Source organism: Cibotium barometz, chromosome 28 (genome assembly GCF_041138505.1).
Source record: "Cibotium barometz isolate CiBa-2024 chromosome 28, ASM4113850v1, whole genome shotgun sequence".
In the NCBI taxonomy this organism is placed as follows: domain Eukaryota; kingdom Viridiplantae; phylum Streptophyta; class Polypodiopsida; order Cyatheales; family Cibotiaceae; genus Cibotium; species Cibotium barometz.
The window spans coordinates 49,358,310-49,379,595 of NC_141073.1; the positions used below are offsets into that span (position 1 = coordinate 49,358,310).

General features: G+C 39.1%; 1 protein-coding gene across 1 annotated transcript; it reads right to left on the reverse strand.

The window, feature by feature from the left end:
• Positions 1-235: 235 nt before the first annotated feature.
• LOC147622888 (uncharacterized) lies at positions 236-997 on the reverse strand. Its single transcript, XM_086822632.1, has one exon. It carries the CDS (start codon positions 995-997, stop codon positions 236-238), a length of 762 nt encoding a protein of 253 aa, XP_086678758.1.
• Positions 998-21,286: the final 20,289 nt, after the last annotated feature.

A 21,286-nucleotide genomic window follows, 5' to 3' on the forward strand; every position in this document is an offset into this window, starting at 1 on the left:
TTTCCTTCTTTGTCAATGGCTTCAATGGATTCATTATCCAAAATGCATGGCTTGTTGGAATTTCCAACATATCGATCTAGATTGATGAAGCTTTTCTCCATGGTCACAAGTGTCAACACAACAAATGAATCCATGGCCCCAAAAGCAAGACTCTTGGCCATTGGTAGGAAGTCAACACTTCCAATTTGCATATGGTACTTGCGAGATTCTCAAGGGCCTCCTCCATAGCTGCCATTTATTTGCGGTTGAGAAATGACAACAAAATAAATTGTTTAGGCTCACATGTCATTTTTAACAATGTGAAGACCACCTTTCCAAACATGATAGAATCCCATGTCATGCCCCCAACTCCATGTGCCGCTTCTAGGACAACCACACCAATGGTAATAGGATCTTTATACACATTGTATATAAGATCGAATGCCTCAAGGTTGCACCCCACAATATATACTTGCCAAGGTAAGCTAGTAGAAGAATGAAGAGGATCTTGCTTCTTCACAATAAGAAAGTTCACAATGTCTTTTGCACCATTTGGCAATGGTCTTGCATCAGTCCCACGTGTGAGCTTTTTTGACACCCAATCACTGCAAACACCTAAAATCTTTGTGTATACATCGTTGGTGATGTTGTATTCAGCAACAAGATCTTCCCAACTCTTCATCATACTATTGCTAGCATGAGTTGAGGCATTGAAGAGAGAAACTAGCTCCTCATGGAGCACCCTATCTTGCTTGATTTGCTTTGCCCTTGTCTCCATGTTAACAACATCCTCTTTGTCCCATTTGTTTCTAAGAAAGACGATGTGTCCATCATTAACTTCCTTTTGTAATGTGAGGATGTCCCCATCCTTTAGACCCATAAGGCAACGAAAAGTTGCGGGAGAAGGCTGCCTTCCCTTCTTTGTGGTAGAATCCTCTTGAGATGGAAGCTCCCCCTTTGAGTATCTCTTCATGATGGTAATCCAACCATCAAATATCTCTTGTGTGCTCACTATCATATGACAATCACGTGATGCACACTTTTCTCCAATGTATTCTATAAATCTCTATCAAAAATAAAAATATGAAATGAGAAAGAAAACACCAAATGCATCTTGAATAAGACAAGCTAAGGTTGTACATCATTACCTCCCATGGTACTCTTTGAGGACTACCCTTTGGAAGCCCTTGTTGAGGTTTTGGTGGAGACCCAAATGCTATCCATTGATCCCTTACTTGTTGAAGTTGCTCAAGATAAGGACCATTCTTCATAACATTATGGGATTCCATATTTGTCATCCTAGAAATCTCAATGCACATTTCAGCAGGATAGTCCACCAAGATTCTTGCATTCCTTGTGGCATATAGATGTTTGGTTGCTAGGCATCGATGAGTGCTACTTAGGATATAAATCTTTGCCGCATGGATTGAGTGAAGACCTGATATGATCCAATAGGAGTAAGAATGTAGCTTATCCACTTCCACCTCGTCACGATGCATGGGTCGCTTCACATCACTCTCCTCCAAAAAGGGCATGAGGTATGCTACTGTTGCTAGATTCATGGGATTCTTTACAAAAGATGATGTCAACTTTTGCACATAATCCCAACAAAGTGTTCTATAGGCATATAAAGGTGGTGCTTCATAGCATCTACCAACATCAATAGGAAACTGTGTGGTCGAGCCAAATGGAAAGTATTTTTCAAACATGTGAAATCCTGAACCATCCTTTTTACCCTTCTTCTTAACCATGTCTGAAAAGTTTCAACACCCTTGACTTCAAGTGACACCAAAGGTGTTGCTTGGATTACTTGTGCCTTTGAAGATTGGTTTGTGTTGTCTAGAGGAGTGTTAGGAGGTACACTCACACCAAGAGCCTGTGAGTTTGAAGCTATTGATTGTGCTTGTGCATCTTGAATCTTTGTCCTCTTCTTTAGTCGAACACCATGTTTTGTAGGAAAAAGAAGTTCACTATGCTTGATAGACTCAAATGTAGCTATTATGTCCTGTGTGCCTGATATCTCCTCTGGGAGGCTCCAACCCATTGCTCTCAAAGAGTATACTTCATCCTCTTTTATATGTGTAGATTGAAAAGATAAGGGATCCAGGTTGTATTCAATGTTCTTTCCCTTGATCTTTACTACAATACACGGGATCCCTTCCTTCCCAGCACATCCATCCATCAACCCCTCAATGATCCCAACTTGATCATATGTTGAATCCTCAAGCTTTGAAGCATATAAAAGGACATTGTTTGCCCTTTTTCCTTCTTTGTCATAAACATCCATAAACCAAGGCCACACAAAATCCCCACTAACTCCATCAATGATTTGATTCTCCTTCCTTGCCGAAGTAGATTTCTTTGCCATTGAATAAACCTACATAAGTACAAAAAATAAGATATATTAGAAACAAATCTCAAGTTTTGGCCAAAGCTTTACTCAATAGTGTTATGATTACCATATGCATGCATAGGATTTGACCAATGTATGTCCAAATATCATCATAGAAAGGGTTTAAGTTAGAATTTAACCATATGGCAAGATATTGCATAGAAATATTAGGTTTTGACCACATGGCCAAAACTTTATTCAATAGTGTTATGATTATAATATGCATGCATAGGATTTGACCATATGGCAAAAACTTTTCTCTTTCTAGTTTTACTCTGAGAAGGAATCTCTACTACCTAGCCTTGAGGCTTTTCCATATACAAGTGATCTTGATCCATATACAATTTCAGAACACAAAAAGAACCATCTTTGTAAGCTAGGTGCTCATAGATTTTAGCTATAATTTCATGCAACAATCAAACACAGGTGAGCATGGATTTTATCCATCCTCTCATGCCACAATGAAAGGTTTATTTGTAATGCCAATTTTCATGTAGACATGGTCATAGGTTCATCATGGACCTATTATAGTGGAAGTGGCCAATTGATAATTCATATTCATAGGCTTTTGAAGAGATGTCTTCTATAGAATTTGACCATGTGGAAAAAACTTTGCTTTGTTTAGTTTTACTCTTAGAAGACACCTCTACTTGGCCCCAACTTCCTTGAGGCCTTTCAATATACAAGTGATCTTGTATATTAAGATGATTGAAAAAGAATTTTAGAACAGAAAAAGAACCATCTTAGTAACCTAGGTGTCCATATTAATTACAAGTGATCTTGTAATTAAGATGATTGAAAAAGAATTTTAGAACAGAAAAAGAACCATCTTAGTAACCTAGGTGTCCATGGATTTTAACCATGATTCCATGCAACAATCAGACATAGGTGCTCGTGGATTTTAGCCATACTATTATGCAACATTGAAAGAATACATGATTTTCTTACTTTTTTCCCATAATTTCAATGCAACATTGAAAGAATACATGATTTTCTTACTTTTTTCCCATAATTTCAAATTTTGTTTGACATGAAATAGAGAGACAATGTGTTACATGTAACAATTGAGATACAAAGATTTGACCACAAGGCAAAAGCCTATGTGTCCAAAATGTTGAATGTAATAATTATAAGGTAGATTTTGACCATATGAACAAATCTTGTGACAATGGAGAGCACTAATGTTAGAGATCACTAATGGATATACAGAAGTGAGCATGGATTTTATCCATACTCTCATGCCACAATGTTTGGTTTTTTTGTAATACCAAATTTCATGTAGACATCGTCATAGATTCATCGTGGACATATTGTCATGAAAGTGGCCATTCGATAATTTATATTCTATGTGTAGCATGGGTTTTTGAAGGAGATGTCTTCTATAGAATTTGACCATATGGTAAAAACTTTGCTATGTTTGGTTTTACTCTTAGAAGACAGCTCTACTTGGCCAACTTCCTTAAATCCTTTCAATGTACAAGTGATCTTGGATATAAGATGATTAAAAAAAATTAGAACACAAAAAGAACCATCTTAATAACCTAGGTGTCCATGGATTTTAACCATAATTCCATGTAACAATCAAACATAGGTGCCCATGGATTTTAGCCATATTATTATGTGACATTGAAAGTATGCATGATTTTCTTACTTTCATCCGATTTTAGTCTGATATGCAATAGAGACACATGTTACGTCTAATAGTTGAGGTACAAAGATTTGACCACAAGGCAATATCCTATGGCTATTTCAGAAAGAAGCTTTCATATTGACCATGGCTTTTGGCCACACAGTCACTTTTGTTTGAAGCATCATATAACCAGAAGTATATTTTTGTTACCTCTTTTGTAAGCACAAGTATATGTGTGTCTTGAAAAAGTCATTTCATGTGAAATGCATACATATACAGAGAATTATTCTACAATGTCCAATTAGTCTCTATTGTGCTACATGGATAGATCACTATTTTCTGCATAGCGAGTGATTACACATATGTGCAAGTAGTATATAGAAGTACACTTATACAAGCAAGGTCAACGCAGCATACAAGAAGAATCAGCAAGACAAAAGCATTCTCAAGGGACAAGGTCGCATCTTTGCCATAACAAGAGTGTTGAAAAACTGATCAAGGTTAGTTTCATACTTGTTTTCTAATTTCTGCATTGTTTGTTTTTTCAAGTAGGCTCTTAGTCAAGAAACATTCTCGATTTTAAGAAAACTGGGTGTGAAGTTAACCATATTTTTATTTTTATGTCATGAATGTACTATATGATCTCATTTATCTTACTAGGCGAATTATGATTAAGAAAGATTAATTATGTAATTAAGTATTATGAACCAAAAAATCAAGAAAACAAAGAACATGCATGAGGCAAAGAGCCTACCTTCAAATGAAGTATTATGAACCAGAAAATCAAGAAAACAAAGAACATGCATGAGGCAAAGGGCCTACCTTTAAATGGCTATGGTTACGATGCTTGCTGGCAAAGTTCTGATTAGCGTCAATATTGTGAATGACTGTTGTTGTTGCGAAGCTTGCTGGAAAAGTCGCTTCTGATTAGCGTCTGATTAGCATGTGAAGACAGAAACAAGAAGATGAAAAGAAGTAGATATGCAGATGAAACATACATGAAGGGTCAAAATCTTGCTTAAGCACAACTAAATCTTTTGATTAGAGAGCTTAGGTGAGGCGTAATGCAGAGAAAACATCACAGAGAGAGCAAGAACAAAAACCAGGGTCGAAAGTGCGAGCAAGAAGAAGAGTACGCTTTTAGGAGAAGAGGAAAATCGTAGAGAGAGAAGATAGAAAGAGAGGGCCAAATTCAAATTCTTAGAAAAGGTTCACATCAGTAAAGGATATCTTCTTTAATGAAGCATATATTCTCAAGAATATATCACATTTAATGAAGAACGTTTATAAAAAATGGACGTTTGACAATAAATGGAATTATTTAAAAAAATCACTTTTAGGTTCACATCATTAAAGGATATCTTCTTTAATGAAGCATATATTCTCAAGAATATATCGCATTTAATGAGAACGTTTATAAAAAATGGACGTTTGACAATAAATGGAATTATCTTTAAAAAAACACTTTTATCAAAGTTCGTAATAAGAATTAAGCAATCGATTTTTTTTCATATCACACATAGGTCTTACCGTGGGGCCGGGGACCTACCGGCAGCCCCCGGACCCCGCCGCCCGCTGGGGGCGTTGCTCCCCACCGGGGGGCAGCGCCCCCCGGACCCCCCCGGTCTGGGGACGTTGCGCCCAGACTCCCACCAAGGGTGCTGCCTCCTAGACCCCCATTAGGGATCATTGCCCATAGCAACTAGTGCCTCAAATGTCGTTTAGAGTTTCCAAGAAATCCACCGCTATAGTGAACAATATTATAATATTATTATATTTTAAAATATACTATTATAATATAATATTATTTTATATTATGATAATAAGTTATATTATTAAATATTATATTAAATAATAAATATTAAAATATTATGTTATTAAATATAATATTAATTTATTGATATATTTTTTTATAAGACAACATAGAAAGTAATAAGTTCGTTACATAGGATTACTCATTTTGCATCATTTATTGCTTTGCTAAAAGAGTTCCTATGTCTACATAGATATTTCAAGAGGTGTTGAGGCTATTCTATATATAAAATAAGATTCATATCTTGCTATTCTATTTTCACGACCTTTACTTTTCATTATATGGATAAATCTACTCTTTTCAAATCTACTTTTTAATTTGACACAACTCATATTAGTTACTTCTTGATGTATATTAATGATAATGTGCACTACATTTAGGCCATAATACCAACTATTAGTATATGATTATTCAATTTTGCATCCATGCACTAACATTTGTGCTTCCCAATATATTAATAACTATTCTACTTACCACGTGGACATAAACTTTGCACCAACCAAATCTTATTCATACTATGCCTGCAATACATTAAACCTTGAGAGGATTTGACCATGCGGCTAAAACATTCTCTACACTAGCACACAATAAATTGTCTTCCTTGGAAAAGTTACATATGGCCTATAAATATTTTAAGAACGATAAGCCTTGAGAGGATTCGACCATGTGGCTAAAACATTCTCTAAACTTGCACACCATAAATTGTCTTCCCATGGAAAAGTCACATATGATCTAAGTATATTTTAAGAATGATAATCCTTGAGAGGATTCAACCATGTGGCTAAAACATTGAGTCTACACTAGTTCACAATTGTCTTCCATGAAAAAGTAACATATGATCTATAGATATTATAAGAATGATAAGCCTTGAGAGGATCGGACCATGTAGCTAAAACATTCTCTACACTAGCACATAATAAAGTGTCCTCCGCAAAAAAGTAACATATGATCTACATATGTTTTAAGAATGATAATCCTTGAGAGGATTCAACCATGTGGCTAAAACATTCTTTACACTAGCACACAATATACTGTCTTCCATGGAAAAGTAACATATGATTTGTACATATTATAAGAACAATAAGCTTTGATAGGATTTGATCATGTGGCTAAAACATTCTCTACACTAGCACACAATAAATTGTCTTCCCATGGAAAAGTAACAGATGATCTACCCATGTCTTAAGAATGATAAGCCGTGCGAGAATTTGTCCATGTGGCTAAAACATTATGTAGACCATCACACACACCATGATGTGCATATATACTAAAGTAAGATATTATGTGCATATATTATAGGCTATTGAAGTTTTGGCCATATGGTCAAAGCATCCATTTTAACTAAGCAATGATGACTACATAGACCTTTTTTATTTAGTAACTCAAGTAATCTAGATCAAGGATGTACTACCATGTTCATTGAGAAAACAAGTTTTGGCCATCTGGTCAAATTTAATCTCTCTCTTATGATGTTGGAAAATGGAATACTGCACTAATTTTGCAATGTATACTTCAGCTTGTCATCTATTAATGCATGTTTTCATTATCAATGCTATGTGATTACTTGATGAATATAAGATCACTCAATCTCTTATGATTAAATGTCTTATGATGAATATAAGATCACTCAATCTCTTATGATTAAATGTCTTATGATGAATATAAGATCACTCAATCGCTTATGATTAAATCTCAAATTTTTTCACTTACTCAGGCAACATGGACCAAGACTTTCATTGTGGGGATCGTGTCAATTTGATGATGGATCGAGATGTTGTTGCACTTGGAATAGTATGTGCAATACGTCCAACTGACACATGCCATGGACAAGTCCTTGGAGATGGATTTTTGTCAGTTTCTATCGACAACTGCCTAAATGATGTAGCTTGCTTGCCATTTCCAAACAACAATGCAACAAAGGTCATTCAGGCAGTGGGTAGTTTTGTAAAGTGGGAAAAGAAAGATGTGGTGGTTGTTACAGGTGCCGTCATGATTGTTGATGATGATCATGCGGTGCCACCTTCTAATGATTTTAATGCTGTTGGAGATGAGGACACTCCAAGTATCCGTGAAAGTTGGAAAGAGCGTAAAGTGATGCTCTGGATAGAAGGCAATGAGAAGTACATTGGAACAGGGATTATTCTCTTAACATTTCCATATGATGTGATTAACTTTGATCTATTAGGAGAAGAAGATGCGGGTGTGGTGGTGATCAGATCCTTGATCCAACTACAGGGACAGACACATGTGACATGCTTCAGTGCGTCAATTTGGTTAGGTGGCCTATCAAACAGGTCACCTTTGATGATGATACACCACTGCTACATGAACAGGAAACACAAGCGTTCACATCTCCAAATGAGAGCATAAAAGATGTGTGTAAGGAAACTGAGGACTTTATTTCAGGTTCAAAATCCATTTTCTTACTAATAACCCTTGTACATAGTCAACTCTTCATCTTATGTGAGCATTTACTCATTTTTGGGTATTTTTCTTTTACAAATTGGATTTATCTCCTCCCCACACATGGATTGATCTTATTGGCCCATAGGGACCTTAATTTAAAATTTCAAAAAAATCTTGACCCTCAAGATTTGGGGGAACTTATTTTAATAAGAAGAGATATTTTTCCATCCAAAAATATTTAAAAACTGAATTACCACTCTCTAGAAGATTTTCTCTCTCTAGGCCAAAACTGGTAGAAACAAGATCTTTTATATTTTTGAAGAGGGATTTGATTACAGAGGAAGATACTAGACATCCTGAGAGGTTGGGGAGGAATCTTACAGGCCACTGCATGACCTTCCTGCATGAGTGCACCTCCTAGGGAAAAACCACTGGCATCAGTTTTACTACCTCAAAGGGTAGTAGAGAGAAATCTGGCAACTTCAGAATGGGATTGGTTACCAAGGTGGTCTTCAGCTTATCAAAAGCACTTTGGCACCGGGTTGACCATTGAAACGGGATATTCTTCTTGAGAAGATTAGTCAGGGGGAAAGCTATGAGAGCATACTTTGGTATAAAAATTCTATACCAACTAGTCAATCCCAAGAATCCCCTGACTTCTTTCACTGTCTTCGGTTCAGGCCAATCTATGACTACTTGGACTTTTGCAGAATCTGGAGAAATTCCATCTTTGGATGCTAGAAAGCCCAAATATTCAACATGGTGGACAGAGAAAGCGCATTTGCTCTTTTTTGCAAAGAGTTGGTGCTTCCTTAGAATCTCAAGAACTTTTTTGACATGAGTTTCATGGTCAGCTGCATTCTTTGAGTAAATGAGAATATCATCAAAGAAAACAAGAACAAAATCATCCAAGTATTCTCTGAGAACATCCTGCATTAGGTGATTGATGTAGCCGGGGCATTTGTCAATCCAAACGGCATGACAGTGAATTCATAATGCCCATACCGAGTATTGATGGCTGTCTTCGGGATATCTTGCTCATTAATCCTGATCTGATAATACCCTGATTTGAGATCTATCTTTGTGAAGATCTGGAGCCTGTCCAAAAGCTCATCAATTCTGGGGATAGGATACTTATTCTTAACTGTCACAGCTGATTGAGACCTCTGTAGTCCACACAGAATCTTAGCGTTCCATCTTTCTTTTTCTAAAAGAGAACTCACGCACCCCAAGGTGAAACACTGGGTCTTACAAATCCTTATTCTAACAGCTGTCTAAGCTGTTCATTGAGTTTGATGGCTTCAAGAACTGGCATTTTGTACGTGCGCAGGGCTACTATGGCTGCTTCGGGGGTCAATTCTATCACATGATCTACTTCCCGAATTGGAGGCATCTCTGCTAATTCTACTGGGAATAAATCATCATAATCACTTAACCATTCAGGTTCTTTAGCTTTTAACTTTGTGTCTACTGGATTCACTTTGACAACATAAATGAGCTGCTTCTTTCTAAGTCCTTTTAGTAACTTAGAAGCCTTTACTAACTTCATTGGGGATCCTGAAATTCCGGTTCCTTGAACTTTATTTCCGTGAAGGTCGCGGAAGGAAATGGTTCCATTATGACACTGAATGTCAACTTGATTTTTGTAGAGCCAATCCATTCCAAGGATCCCGTCTCGAGAACTCCCAAAGGTGAACACTGACAGTTAAATTCCCATCTAGATTGAACCGAATACGATCTGTCTCAAGGTGAGTGAAAAGAATCTTCCCACTGGCCAATTCAACTTGCGTAAGTTTCCCTGATTTCTGTTCTAAGACTAGCTTACGTAAGCACCCTAGGGAAATGAAAGAATGAGTACTGCCTGAATCAATCAAAAGCTTAAAAGGCTTACCCTGATACTCAACTGGAGTATGGATGACTGAGAATTGGTGATTTGGCCCTTGGTTTTCAATTATAGCATAAATTTGTCCTCTTTCCTCTTTCACTACCTCAGCTATTGTGACTGCTCTGGCTGCTGTAGTCTGAGGCGGAACTCTTTCTCTTTGCTTGCCCCAGTTTTGGGAAGGAGTTGTGAGGCTACTCTGGACAGAGGCAGATGACTGAGCTGGAGTTCTCCTGGGATTTCCCTGATTTGGGCAAGGCGGACCCTGATTTGATTGATAGGAAGGGGCTAGTCTCTGCACTCTCGGTCCTTGACTTCCCTATCCCCTTGACATGGCAGGAGTTGGGCAGTCTTTCAGCTGGTGACCAAAACCCTGACATCCAAAACACCAGTTCTCACTTCTGAGCTCATCCGTGTGAATCCTTGAAAGAGGTGTGGGGCTCCTGAGAAAGTGTTCTGTGGGAAGGGTCTTCCTTCACTTCTAAATCTCCCAATATCTTGATTCTGATTTGGGTCTTGCTGTCTCTTTGGGGGAGGAAAGTTTGAAGTACTTCTCAGGGTTTGGAATCTTTTAAAGTTAGAGGGTGCAGGCTTTGGCGGGACCTTAACTATAAAGGCTTTGGCAAAGTCCTTTGCCATTCTTACAGCTTCAGCCATTGAGACAAGTTTGGCATTCTTTACTAAGGTGTCCAATGGCTCATTCATTCCTCGAATAAACCTGGCCAAACCATCAGCTGCTCTTCATCCAATTGTGGAGAATATTTGAGGAGAAGGGCAAAATCTTGATGGTACTCTTCAATTGTCCGGCTATCTTGCTTTAGTTCCAAGAACTCAGTCATTTTAGCTTCAAGGAAGATTGGAGGACAAAACCTCTTTCTGAGGTAAGCTTTAAGATCGGTCCAGGTCTGGGTATTCCGATCAAGACGGTTAGTCTCGCAGTGATTCCTCCAAAAAGCGACCCTGGCCATTTCCACAATCTTTAACCTAGCGAGAGCCATCTTGCTTCTCTCATTGTAGCCAGTTACATCAAAGTATTCTTCCATAGCCTCAATCCACTTCTCCACCACTACTTCACCTAACTTCTCCCCTTCACCCTTGAAAGGACTGGGTTGGGATCTATGCAGGGCTTTTCAAACATCCGAATCTAACTCTTCGTCATCGGTTACAGGATTCGGTTGCCTTGCACGGGCCGCGCGCCTCATGATTCTGACAAAACGAGATTTTTGTCAACTTAACTTTGACAACAAACTTATGATTATTAAATTTTTATGATTTATTCTTTAAATAGATAATTATTTCATCATACTTCATGAAACAAGATTTACTTTGATAATTTGATTAACCATATTCACAATCATGAAAACAATTTAGAATTTTTTTACAAAAAACATCGTTTATTATCAAAAGATTTCGATATATACATAGAGCATCACGGCTCCCAAAATCATTGCCTCAATCGTGTACGCATAAAGAAGCAAAACTGCGAAGGAGACATACCATGGTACACACGATTCATTACAAAAAGAGGTGCTATAATTCTACTTCTAGGGATAAAGCGGCTAAGAAGCCTAAAAACTCGGCATGAAATTCTGAAGTTCCTGGGTGAATGATTAAAGAGTTGTACATGCTGAACAAACCCTAGCCTTATCTCAGAATCATGGCTAAGGAAATATTTTGCCTGAGCCTCTGATGCTGATTAATACTAATATTAATACATTGTCCTCCACAAATAACCACATATACCAACGTCGCTCTACAGGATTAGAAAGTAAAGATTCTCAAAATGACGTGCGAGTCTCACTCTACTTACTTGGGTCGTAGTAGAGTTGATGAGGTGCTCGAATGCAAAGGCTATCATATCCTGACTCTGGGAGAGTTCAGGAATGCCAGATAGATTCGGGGTATCCATCTATAGATTTCCAATTCAATTTATGAGTTTTCAATTTTTGAAATTCATTCAACATAATATTAACAAGCGAAAATATTATTTCCCAGATTTACTTTAAAATTTTAAGCAATTTATGTTGCTGTTACGTAAATTTACACAACAGCACTCTGTGTGATCCCACTGCCCCCTCCGCATACCGGATTCCCAGTAGCTGCTGGCAGCGGAAGCAGCTCCCTCATGCGCGGGTGTTAACCTATGGCGGACATTGAGACGTATTACTTTTTACGTCATGTAATTAATTTAAGTATTCTGAGTCATGGGCCGGGCTTGTCGGCACCACATGTAAAGGATAAAGGGATTGGGTGATCGCCGATGAGAGGCGCACCTTGAATGTCATCAGTATAAGGGTTAGGATCGGCCGGCCATGTGTGGGTGCCCATGTGTGAACAGCTAGGTCACATATAAGAGTCCAATGTAACCCTAAAACCTCTCATTCTCAATGTGTTGAATATAAGGAGTGCTCTTGCCTTATCTTCTCCATCCCCTTCTCCTGCGTGTGTGAGAGAGCGAGAGAGAGAGAGAGAGTGATCGAGCACTGCATGGCAGCACGGCGACGACGAGGCGGTAGAGCGGCGACGACGGCGGCTCCTTCTTCACTGCGGTGCGAGAATCCTTCACGACGGCGGTCTGAGCGTTGAGTGACACACCTTTGCTCCCTGTTTGAGCTTGCTAGTTTCTGGTTGTATGCTTGCAGCCATTCATGGCTCGCTTACGGTGCCTGGCAAGTCCTCAGCTCCGACACGTGCTTCCCCGACAAAAGCGCACATTTTTTGCGTCGCTGCTGTGCCGGGGGGACATGCCCTGCACCAAGCTCCAGATGCAGCTCGAGCTACTGCTTGAAGTGAAATTTATACATTAGGAAAGGCATAGAGAGGTGTGATTGTGTGTATGGTGTTGACATTTTCGTTTTCTGCAATTCGTTTTTTCGTTCTACGCGCAGTGTGTGTGTGTGTGCTCTGTTCTTTGCGCTGTGTGCATGTGTGTGTGAAACAGACGAAGTGCTTCTCTCTCAATCCTGAGTGCCGCCACGTGCGTGTGAACACGGAGGGCAAACCCTAAAACACCATCCAAAAAAAAAAGGAAACCAAAACCCGCGTGGAGTGGAAAGAAATTTTTTATTTGGAAAAATTTTTGAAAAGAAAAAACCCCCAATTAACCCCGACCTCGGTCTCGGTCTTTTGATATATATATATAGGAGAGTGAGCCTCAATAGCTTTCTTTCAAGTGAAAGCCTAAGGGGAGTGAAGCTTTATATGTAGCCTATATTAAGAGACTATATTAAGCTTTATATGTAGCCTATATTAAGAGACTAAGGTTATGTAGAAGGGGAAGAGAAGGGTGTGAGTGTGAAGGGACTTAAGGTCCACTAGCTCATCTATTTAAAGGTGGAGCTAGGAGGCATTTTGTATTGAGCAAGGCCTAGTTGTATTCATAAACAACTCAATAAGCAAGATAGTTTTCTTGTATTTTGTGAGTCTCTCACCTCTACACACTTGATCTAGCATGAGCACCATGTTTTCTCAACATGGTATCAGAGCCTAGGTTGATTAGGCCCCTTGTGGTGTAGATTAGGTCATTCTCTTTCATTTTTTCCCTTATCTTCTACTTGTGGAGCTCAACCCCCTGGCAGTGGTGGAGGAGCTCTACCAGCTTGTAGAGGCCATATCTCGGGGAGATCTCAACATGGGAGTTGAAGAGGAGGCCTGGGTGCTTCCATTCGTATGGAGGATTTGAAGAATCAACTACTCCTCGCCTGCGGCATTGCTCTGTCTACAGGCCGGCGTAGCTTCTCTGCTGCAGCGCAGCAACCCGTACAGCCATTCTCCGCGTGTAGGCCATCATAAGCCATGGGACTTGAGGGCTTTCGAAGCCCACTCTATCCCCTATCCACAGCTCAAGTTTGAGCTCGGTTGGAGGACTGATGCGTGCATTACAGTAGAAAAACCAGTCGCCTCTCCTCAACTCCATGCAAGCTTTCCATTAAAGCTTCAATCTTGGTTTTTTTCTTGCTCAAAACCTTCCCTCCTTGCTCTAATCATCCAAGGGATGTTATGAGAGCTTGTTTCTGATCTACCTCTTGATTTTGAAGCGGTGTCCAACCACATGAGGTATCTATAAGCCTCATTCTCATCAAGCTCCATCATCAACATCACCTTCAAGCTTTCAAAGCTTTTCAAAATGTGCTTATGAGCACTAATAGTGTTGATTAACACTAATGAAGCTATTAATCCAGCAAAGAGAAGTTATTATAAAGTGTTTTTAAACACTAAGAGTGTTATTAAACACTAATGGTGAATCTAATCACCAAAATAAGTGTCATTAGACACTAAAAAAGTGCTTTTAAGTACTAATTATGTTTTCTAAACACTAATGGTGATCTTAATCACCAACCAAAGTGTTCTTTAACACTAATGAAGCTAATCCCCATCAAAATTAGTAATTTGTACAAATCCTAAGTGCTAAACCATAAAAATTACTATTTTAATCTCCTATTTATGTAACATTCTTGACTTGATTAGGGTTGTTGCACTCTCATAAGCCTCTCTCTTTCTAATTAAGCCTAAATATCATAAATTTTTTGTTTTTTCTTCTTCATAAATCAGCCCATTACTCTCTCATAACCTCTTTCAATAACCAATGTCAAAGGACAACACTCAAATCAAGAAGTTCTCGGGAGAGGGCTTCCACACTTGGCAAGTCCTTGTCAAATACAAGATGATGTCCAAAGGTTTTTGGCCATTCATCTCCGACACTAAGGTCATTGATCGAACAAAGGCTGAAGATATTGAAGATGATGAGAGGGCACAAGCCATCATCATGCTTCATCTTGATGAGGCACTCATTCACCATGTGGACTAGCTTCCGACCCTGCAAAAAGGAGAAATGGGATGAGCTTGATAAGCTCTATGGAGCTCGTGGTAAGAATTCCAAGATCTCACTCAAAATTGAATTTTTTAGCTTGGAACTCAAAGAGGGAGATGGCATTGGAGCCTTCATCTCTCACTTGAAGGGCCTTATGGCTCAACTTGCATCAGTGAATGCAAAAATGGATGAAGATGATGCAGTGGGGCTGTTTTGCTAAAAGCTCAAGAAGGTGTACCCCACCTTGGTCACCACCCTGAAGAACATACCTAATCCCACCCTCGAAGGCATCATTCAATCTTGTCTTGATGAAGAAAAGAGGCCAAAGGGAGGAGCTAAATCTTCAAATGCAACCACTTCATCGACTATCAAACAAGCTTTGTCACATCAAGTGGTCAAAGTAAAATGTGCCCATTGCAAAAAGGTGGGTCATTTGGCAAATAATTGTTGGATCAAATATCCCAACAAAATGAAATGTAACAAGTGTAAATAAACAGGACATATCACTTCTAAATGTCCTAACAAAGAGTCAGAGGCAAACTTTGTATCAGCCTCTACCTTTGCTGAGAAATTGTTTTAAATCTCAATGTAATCACACCTATATTCCAAACCTTGTACGCCTAATGTTATAAAGGCATCCTATGTCCAATACCACCTATTCCATTCTTTCATAGTTGGTATTGAGGGGGGGTATTAAGAGACTAAGGTTATGTAGAAGGGGAAGAGAAGGGTGTGAGTGTGAAGGGACTTAAGGTGTCCACTAGCTCATCTATTTAAAGGTGGAGCTAGGAGGCATTTTGTATTGAGCAAGGCCTAGTTGTATTCATAAACAACTTAATAAGCAAGATAGTTTTCTTGTATTTTGTGAGTCTCTCACCTCCGCACACTTGATCTAGCATGAGTACCACGTTTTCTCAACAGCCTACCCCCCAAGGAGTGGAGTGGGCATGTGGGATAAAGCCTTCACCCTTCCCCCCACAAGCAACTAGAGTGTTCTGAGGACCACGAGAGCTCCGGATAGGCAAACACGGTGCTGTAAAGCACGCTAGGATCCCATGAACAATACGCTTGTCTTTGAGCTATCACACGCCCTAGTCCAGGTTCGACCATAAGTAAGGGGGTAAAAAACGGGTTGAAAATAATCTAAAAACAAGTAAAAACGGGGTGCAAAACACCTAAGAAACCACTTGTGTGGGCTTCAAGGATAGTTACCAACGCCCGTAGGGTACCCACGTCACCTGCATCTACACTCTGGTCGGGTGCTAGAGTCTGAGCAACTAGAAAGCGTTTCAGTTTACACAGGCTCACACCATCCCTCCACGTTAGCATCTTGGCGTTCAGTTGTTGGAACCCAAGGAAGTGCAAATCGAAGAGAAGCCCAAACTAAGTCGGGCGTCAAAACCGAGAGTTAGCTCAGCAACAAAAGGATGCGGAATTAAAAGAAAAAAACCTGGCACAACAAGAATCGATAGACTTACACCCTGCACCCGAGCATTTCAAATCATTTACCACGAGGGAACATAAAGTCGTCTACACAAAAGCCCAACGATTGCCTACCAATGGGAGTAGCAGTGTCTACGATGGCCCGACGGTAGTCAAGGAGATAGAACTAGTAGATCCAGGTGAGGAGTCTAACCCAGTTTTTATTGCTCAAGACCTCACCAAGACGGAAGAAGCTACACTTAAGAGGCTTCTTAAATAATTCAAGGACATATTTGCTTGGACATACCATGATATGAAGGGTGTTCCACCCTCTGTGGTACAACACACAATTCCAATGATTAGCACTGCTAAACTAGTCCAACAAGTTACAACGTCCCTACCCAATGAATCCTAAGTATGCAAAGATTGTACAAGAGGAAATTGAAAAGCTTATAAAATGTGGATTCATATATCCTATTGAGCACTCAGAATGGGTTTCTCTGATAGTCATTGTACCAAAGAAGAATGCGAAACTCAGAGTGTGCGTTGATCTCAATGCACCCACCAGAAGAGATCATTACCCCTTGCCGTATTCTGAACATGTGCTTGAAAGAGTTGCAGGCAAGGAGGCTTATAGATTTTTAGATGGGTACTCTGGTTATAATCAGATCACAATTGCAATAGAGGACCAAGCTAAAACAGCTTTTATAACGGAGTTTGGAGTGTTTACCTTTCGCGTCATGGCCTTTGGCTTGACCAATGCACCTGCAACATTCCAAACACAGCCTTAAGGAATATCTAAGGGACTTTTGCAAAGCCTTGTTAGATGATCTTTGTGTTCATTTCTCTTGGGACGAGCACTTGATGTACGAAAAATATTTTGAAAGATGTAGATTATATCGCATCTCATTGAATCCTTTCAAATGCCAATTCTGGGTTAAACACGGAGTTATTCTAGGGCATATAGTGGCTTAAAATGGGATTTCCATCAACGAAAGTAAAATCAAGGTCATTTTGGAATTGCCCCCACACACACCAACTATAAGGGAGTCCAACGCTTTATGGGCCATGTTGGTTATTATCGAAGGTTTATTTTATTCTTCGTCTCGCTGAGATAGCTCGGCCATTGTACAAGCTTCTCATCGAGTTTATTTGGACCGAAGATTGTGACCATGCATATGAGCTATTAAAGAAGACCTTGGCGAGTGCTCCAATCTTGCGAATGCCTAACTGGGATTTAATCTTCCATGTGCATATTGATGCATCAAACTTTGCTTTTGGGTGTGTACTAACTCAACCTAGAGAACATAAACTAGACTACCCCATTAGCTTTGCCACTCGCCAGTTGAACGATGCTGAAATGAACTACACCACTACGGAACGAGAAGGGTTGGCAATGATATATGTAATAATAAAATTTCGTTATTACCTTCTTGCCACCAATGTTTTCTGAATGGATCATCAAGCATTGTTATATCTGGTAAATAAACCATGCTCCATATAGGAAGAATCACACGATGGCTATTGATTCTTCTTGAGTTTGATTTCACTGTTGTTGTGAGACCTGGCAAAAAACATGTCATGGCTGATCATTTGTCTCGCATACCTAATGGTGAAAATCCTACGGGAGTTGATGATGACTTACTTGACACCTTTTTACGTCATGTAATTAATTTAAGTATTCTGAGTCATGGGTCGGGCTTGTCGGCACCACATGTAAAGGATAAAGGGATTGTGTGATCGTCGAGGAGGGGCGCACCTCAAATGTCATCAGTATAAGGGTTAGGATCAGCCGGCCATGTGGGTGCCCATGTGTGAACGGCTAGGTCACAGGATAAGAGTCCAATGTAACCCTAAAACCTCTCATTCTCAATGTATTGAATACAAGGAGTGCTCTTGCCTTATCTTCTCCATCCCCTTCTCATGTGTGTGTGTGAGATAGCGAGAGAGAGAGAGAGAGATAGCGATCGGGCACTGCATGGCGGCATGGTGAGGTAGCGAGGCGGTAGAGCTGCGGCGGCAACTCCTTCTTCACTGCGGCGCGAGAATCCTTCATGACGGTGGTATGAGTGGTGAGTGACACACCTTTGCTCCCTGTTTGAGCTTGCTAGTTTCTGGTTGTATGCTTGCAGCCATTCATGGCTCGCTGCCTGGTAGTGGCCCCAGCTCCGACACGTGCGGCAAAAGTGCGGAGCGGGGAAGGGTTTCCAACTCGGGGCCTCACCCTCAAATGTCTGGGCACGAGACTAAGCTGGTGGTCATTCCGAAAACCAAAACCGATAAAATTTTCCATGCCCGAAAAACGGGGACGATTCCACCATTTTGAATTTCTTAACGAATTTTTCTAACGAGGTCAAGATATTGAACTAACCTTCATCTGATTAAACCATATAGAAGGAAAACTATTACAAACTTATCTTGAAGGAATCAACGCTTTTTTCCTAATTGAGTCAGGCACAGCCGCCGTTGATCTATTCATTTGAGAAGTCTTCAGGTTATTATTTAACTATTGGAGTTCTAAGCGTATTCCTATTAATCAATTTTATTATTAAAACTCTATTGATTCTAGCCTAACCCCATCCGGCCCATGGGTTAGCCACCGCCCAACCACTGGAATTGGTAGAGCCAGACAAGTACTCACCCACCCATAATTGAATGCCTTTCTTAACTTTTGCTTTAGAATACAGATACGCACACACTCCTCTTTAAACTTTAACTTATAAAACAATCCATTAACAAACAATTATTGGTTACAGATATCATAACTCAAAATTTTCATCCAGTTCCTTGTTTCTCAAAAACAGGTATCACTCTCGACCGTCGAGACCAGCTGGTCAACAACGAGATCCAATGTAACAGATTATAATAATTTTTCGTCATCATACATATATATCTTCCATGACATACGCATGGGTGTCCTAAGCACCGCGAGCCCGTGCATCGCCTGGTCAGAACCCTCCAGATCCTCCTTAGGTGTCCTGGCACTTCACTCAGGGACCGCTTCGTCGGCCCTCGCCCATCGTACCGGAAGCACACCATTTTTCACCATACCAAGGCTGGTCAAGACCTGGGTAGGTTTTTTCCGCGTGAGCCGTCCTTTGAACACTCCCCACCATCTCTTGCAACCGAACTTCCCTTAGAAAAACACATAGCATTCTACGTAAGATAGTCCTTTTAAGAAAACAAGGTTTCTAGAAAGTTTTCAGTTTTGAGTTTCTTTTGAATACAATGAGTATATCTTAAATCCATATCCCAAGACTTTCTGATCGTCGCTCGTCGTCTTCGCAGGTCTGAATTCCAAACAGAATTCCTCGCATTCTGTAACCTTGATACTCATATCAAAATCAAAGGGTCTCAATTTAGTTTCAGATTCGGTGGGTGATTTGAGTGTATTTTCCAGTGTATTTTCCAGTGTATTTTCCTGAACTCGTCACATCGTCTTTCCTTGAAACTGACAGAGGTTGGCCTTGGTCAAAGTTTGATTCTAGGTTCGAGTCTGGTAAGGTCCTTCCTGAACTACCTTTCTCGAAAGGGGGTGAGATTTCAATTACTATTATTCTGAATTTCATTCATTGAATATTTGCTTAACTGATTTCTAAACTAATCACACGAATTCCTATGAAGAATAAATTAATCATTTATCTAAAATTAAGACTTCGATAGTTTTTTTTTAGTTTTCTCATAACCATCCTAGAGAATATGAAATGGTAGAATTTTCTCTCACAGAGTATTTACTTATTCATTTACCAATATTCATGGGATTTAAACATAGGATTAAAGAAAACTCTTATTATGATATAAAAATTATGTATGCATCTATTTATGTAAAAAACTCAATTTTGATGAAAGTAACACTTTTATATTAAAACAATTCTTCTATGCATCATTTTATGCATAAAAATCAATATTGGTGAAAGTAACACTTTTATAATTAAAAAAATTCTTTTATGCATAAAAATCAATATTGGTGAAAGTAACACTTTTATAATTAAAAAAATATTTCCAATATGCATCTTTCTATGCATAGAATTTAAATCTAATGAAAATCACTCTTTTATAATAATAAAAAATAACCAATATGCATCTTTCTATGCATAGAATTTAAATCTAATGAAAATCACTCTTTTATAATAAAAAAATAACCAATATGCACCTTTCTATGCATAGAATGTAAATTTTAATGAAAATCACTCTTTTATAATAAAAATATTTCTACTATGCATTTTTCTATGCCTAGAATGAAAATAACACTTTTAGAATACACAAATGGTGGGGATTACTCTTTTTGAATAATAAAAGATAAAACTTATTTCACAAAATTTAAGAAAATTTTGCCATAACCTCCTTTGTATGGCTGACCATTTTTTAATTTTTTTCTATCCTTACTTAAAAATTATCCCAAATGGTTTAAAGCATTCTAAACTAATCAAATTCCACTTTTAAAAGAGAAACTATATGAAAAGTTTAATTCTAACAATTTGATTACTTATCTAGGATAAAGAAAGGCTGAATTTAAGAATGAAGAGAGGGGGAAAGCCTTTCCAACATGTGAGGTCCCTCTGCCCCCTCCGCGCAGCACCGGACTCCCAGTAGTTGATAGCGGAAGCAGTCCTCTCATGCGTGGGGCAGGGTTTCTCACTTGGGGCCTCACCCACGAATGTCCCCGGGCACGAGACTAAGCTGGTGGTCACTAAAAAATCAAAACCGGAAAAATTTTCCATGCCCGAAAAGCGGGGACGATTCCACCTTTTAGAATTTTCCTAACGAATTTTTCTACGAGATCAAAACCTAAACTATCCTTCACCTGAATAAACCAGATAGAAGGAAACTATCGCTAATATAATTTTATCATCTGAGCAATTCAACGCTTTTTTCCTAATCAAGATCAGGCACAACCGTTGATCCACTCAATTGAGAAATTTATCAGGGAATTAACTAACTACTTGAATCCT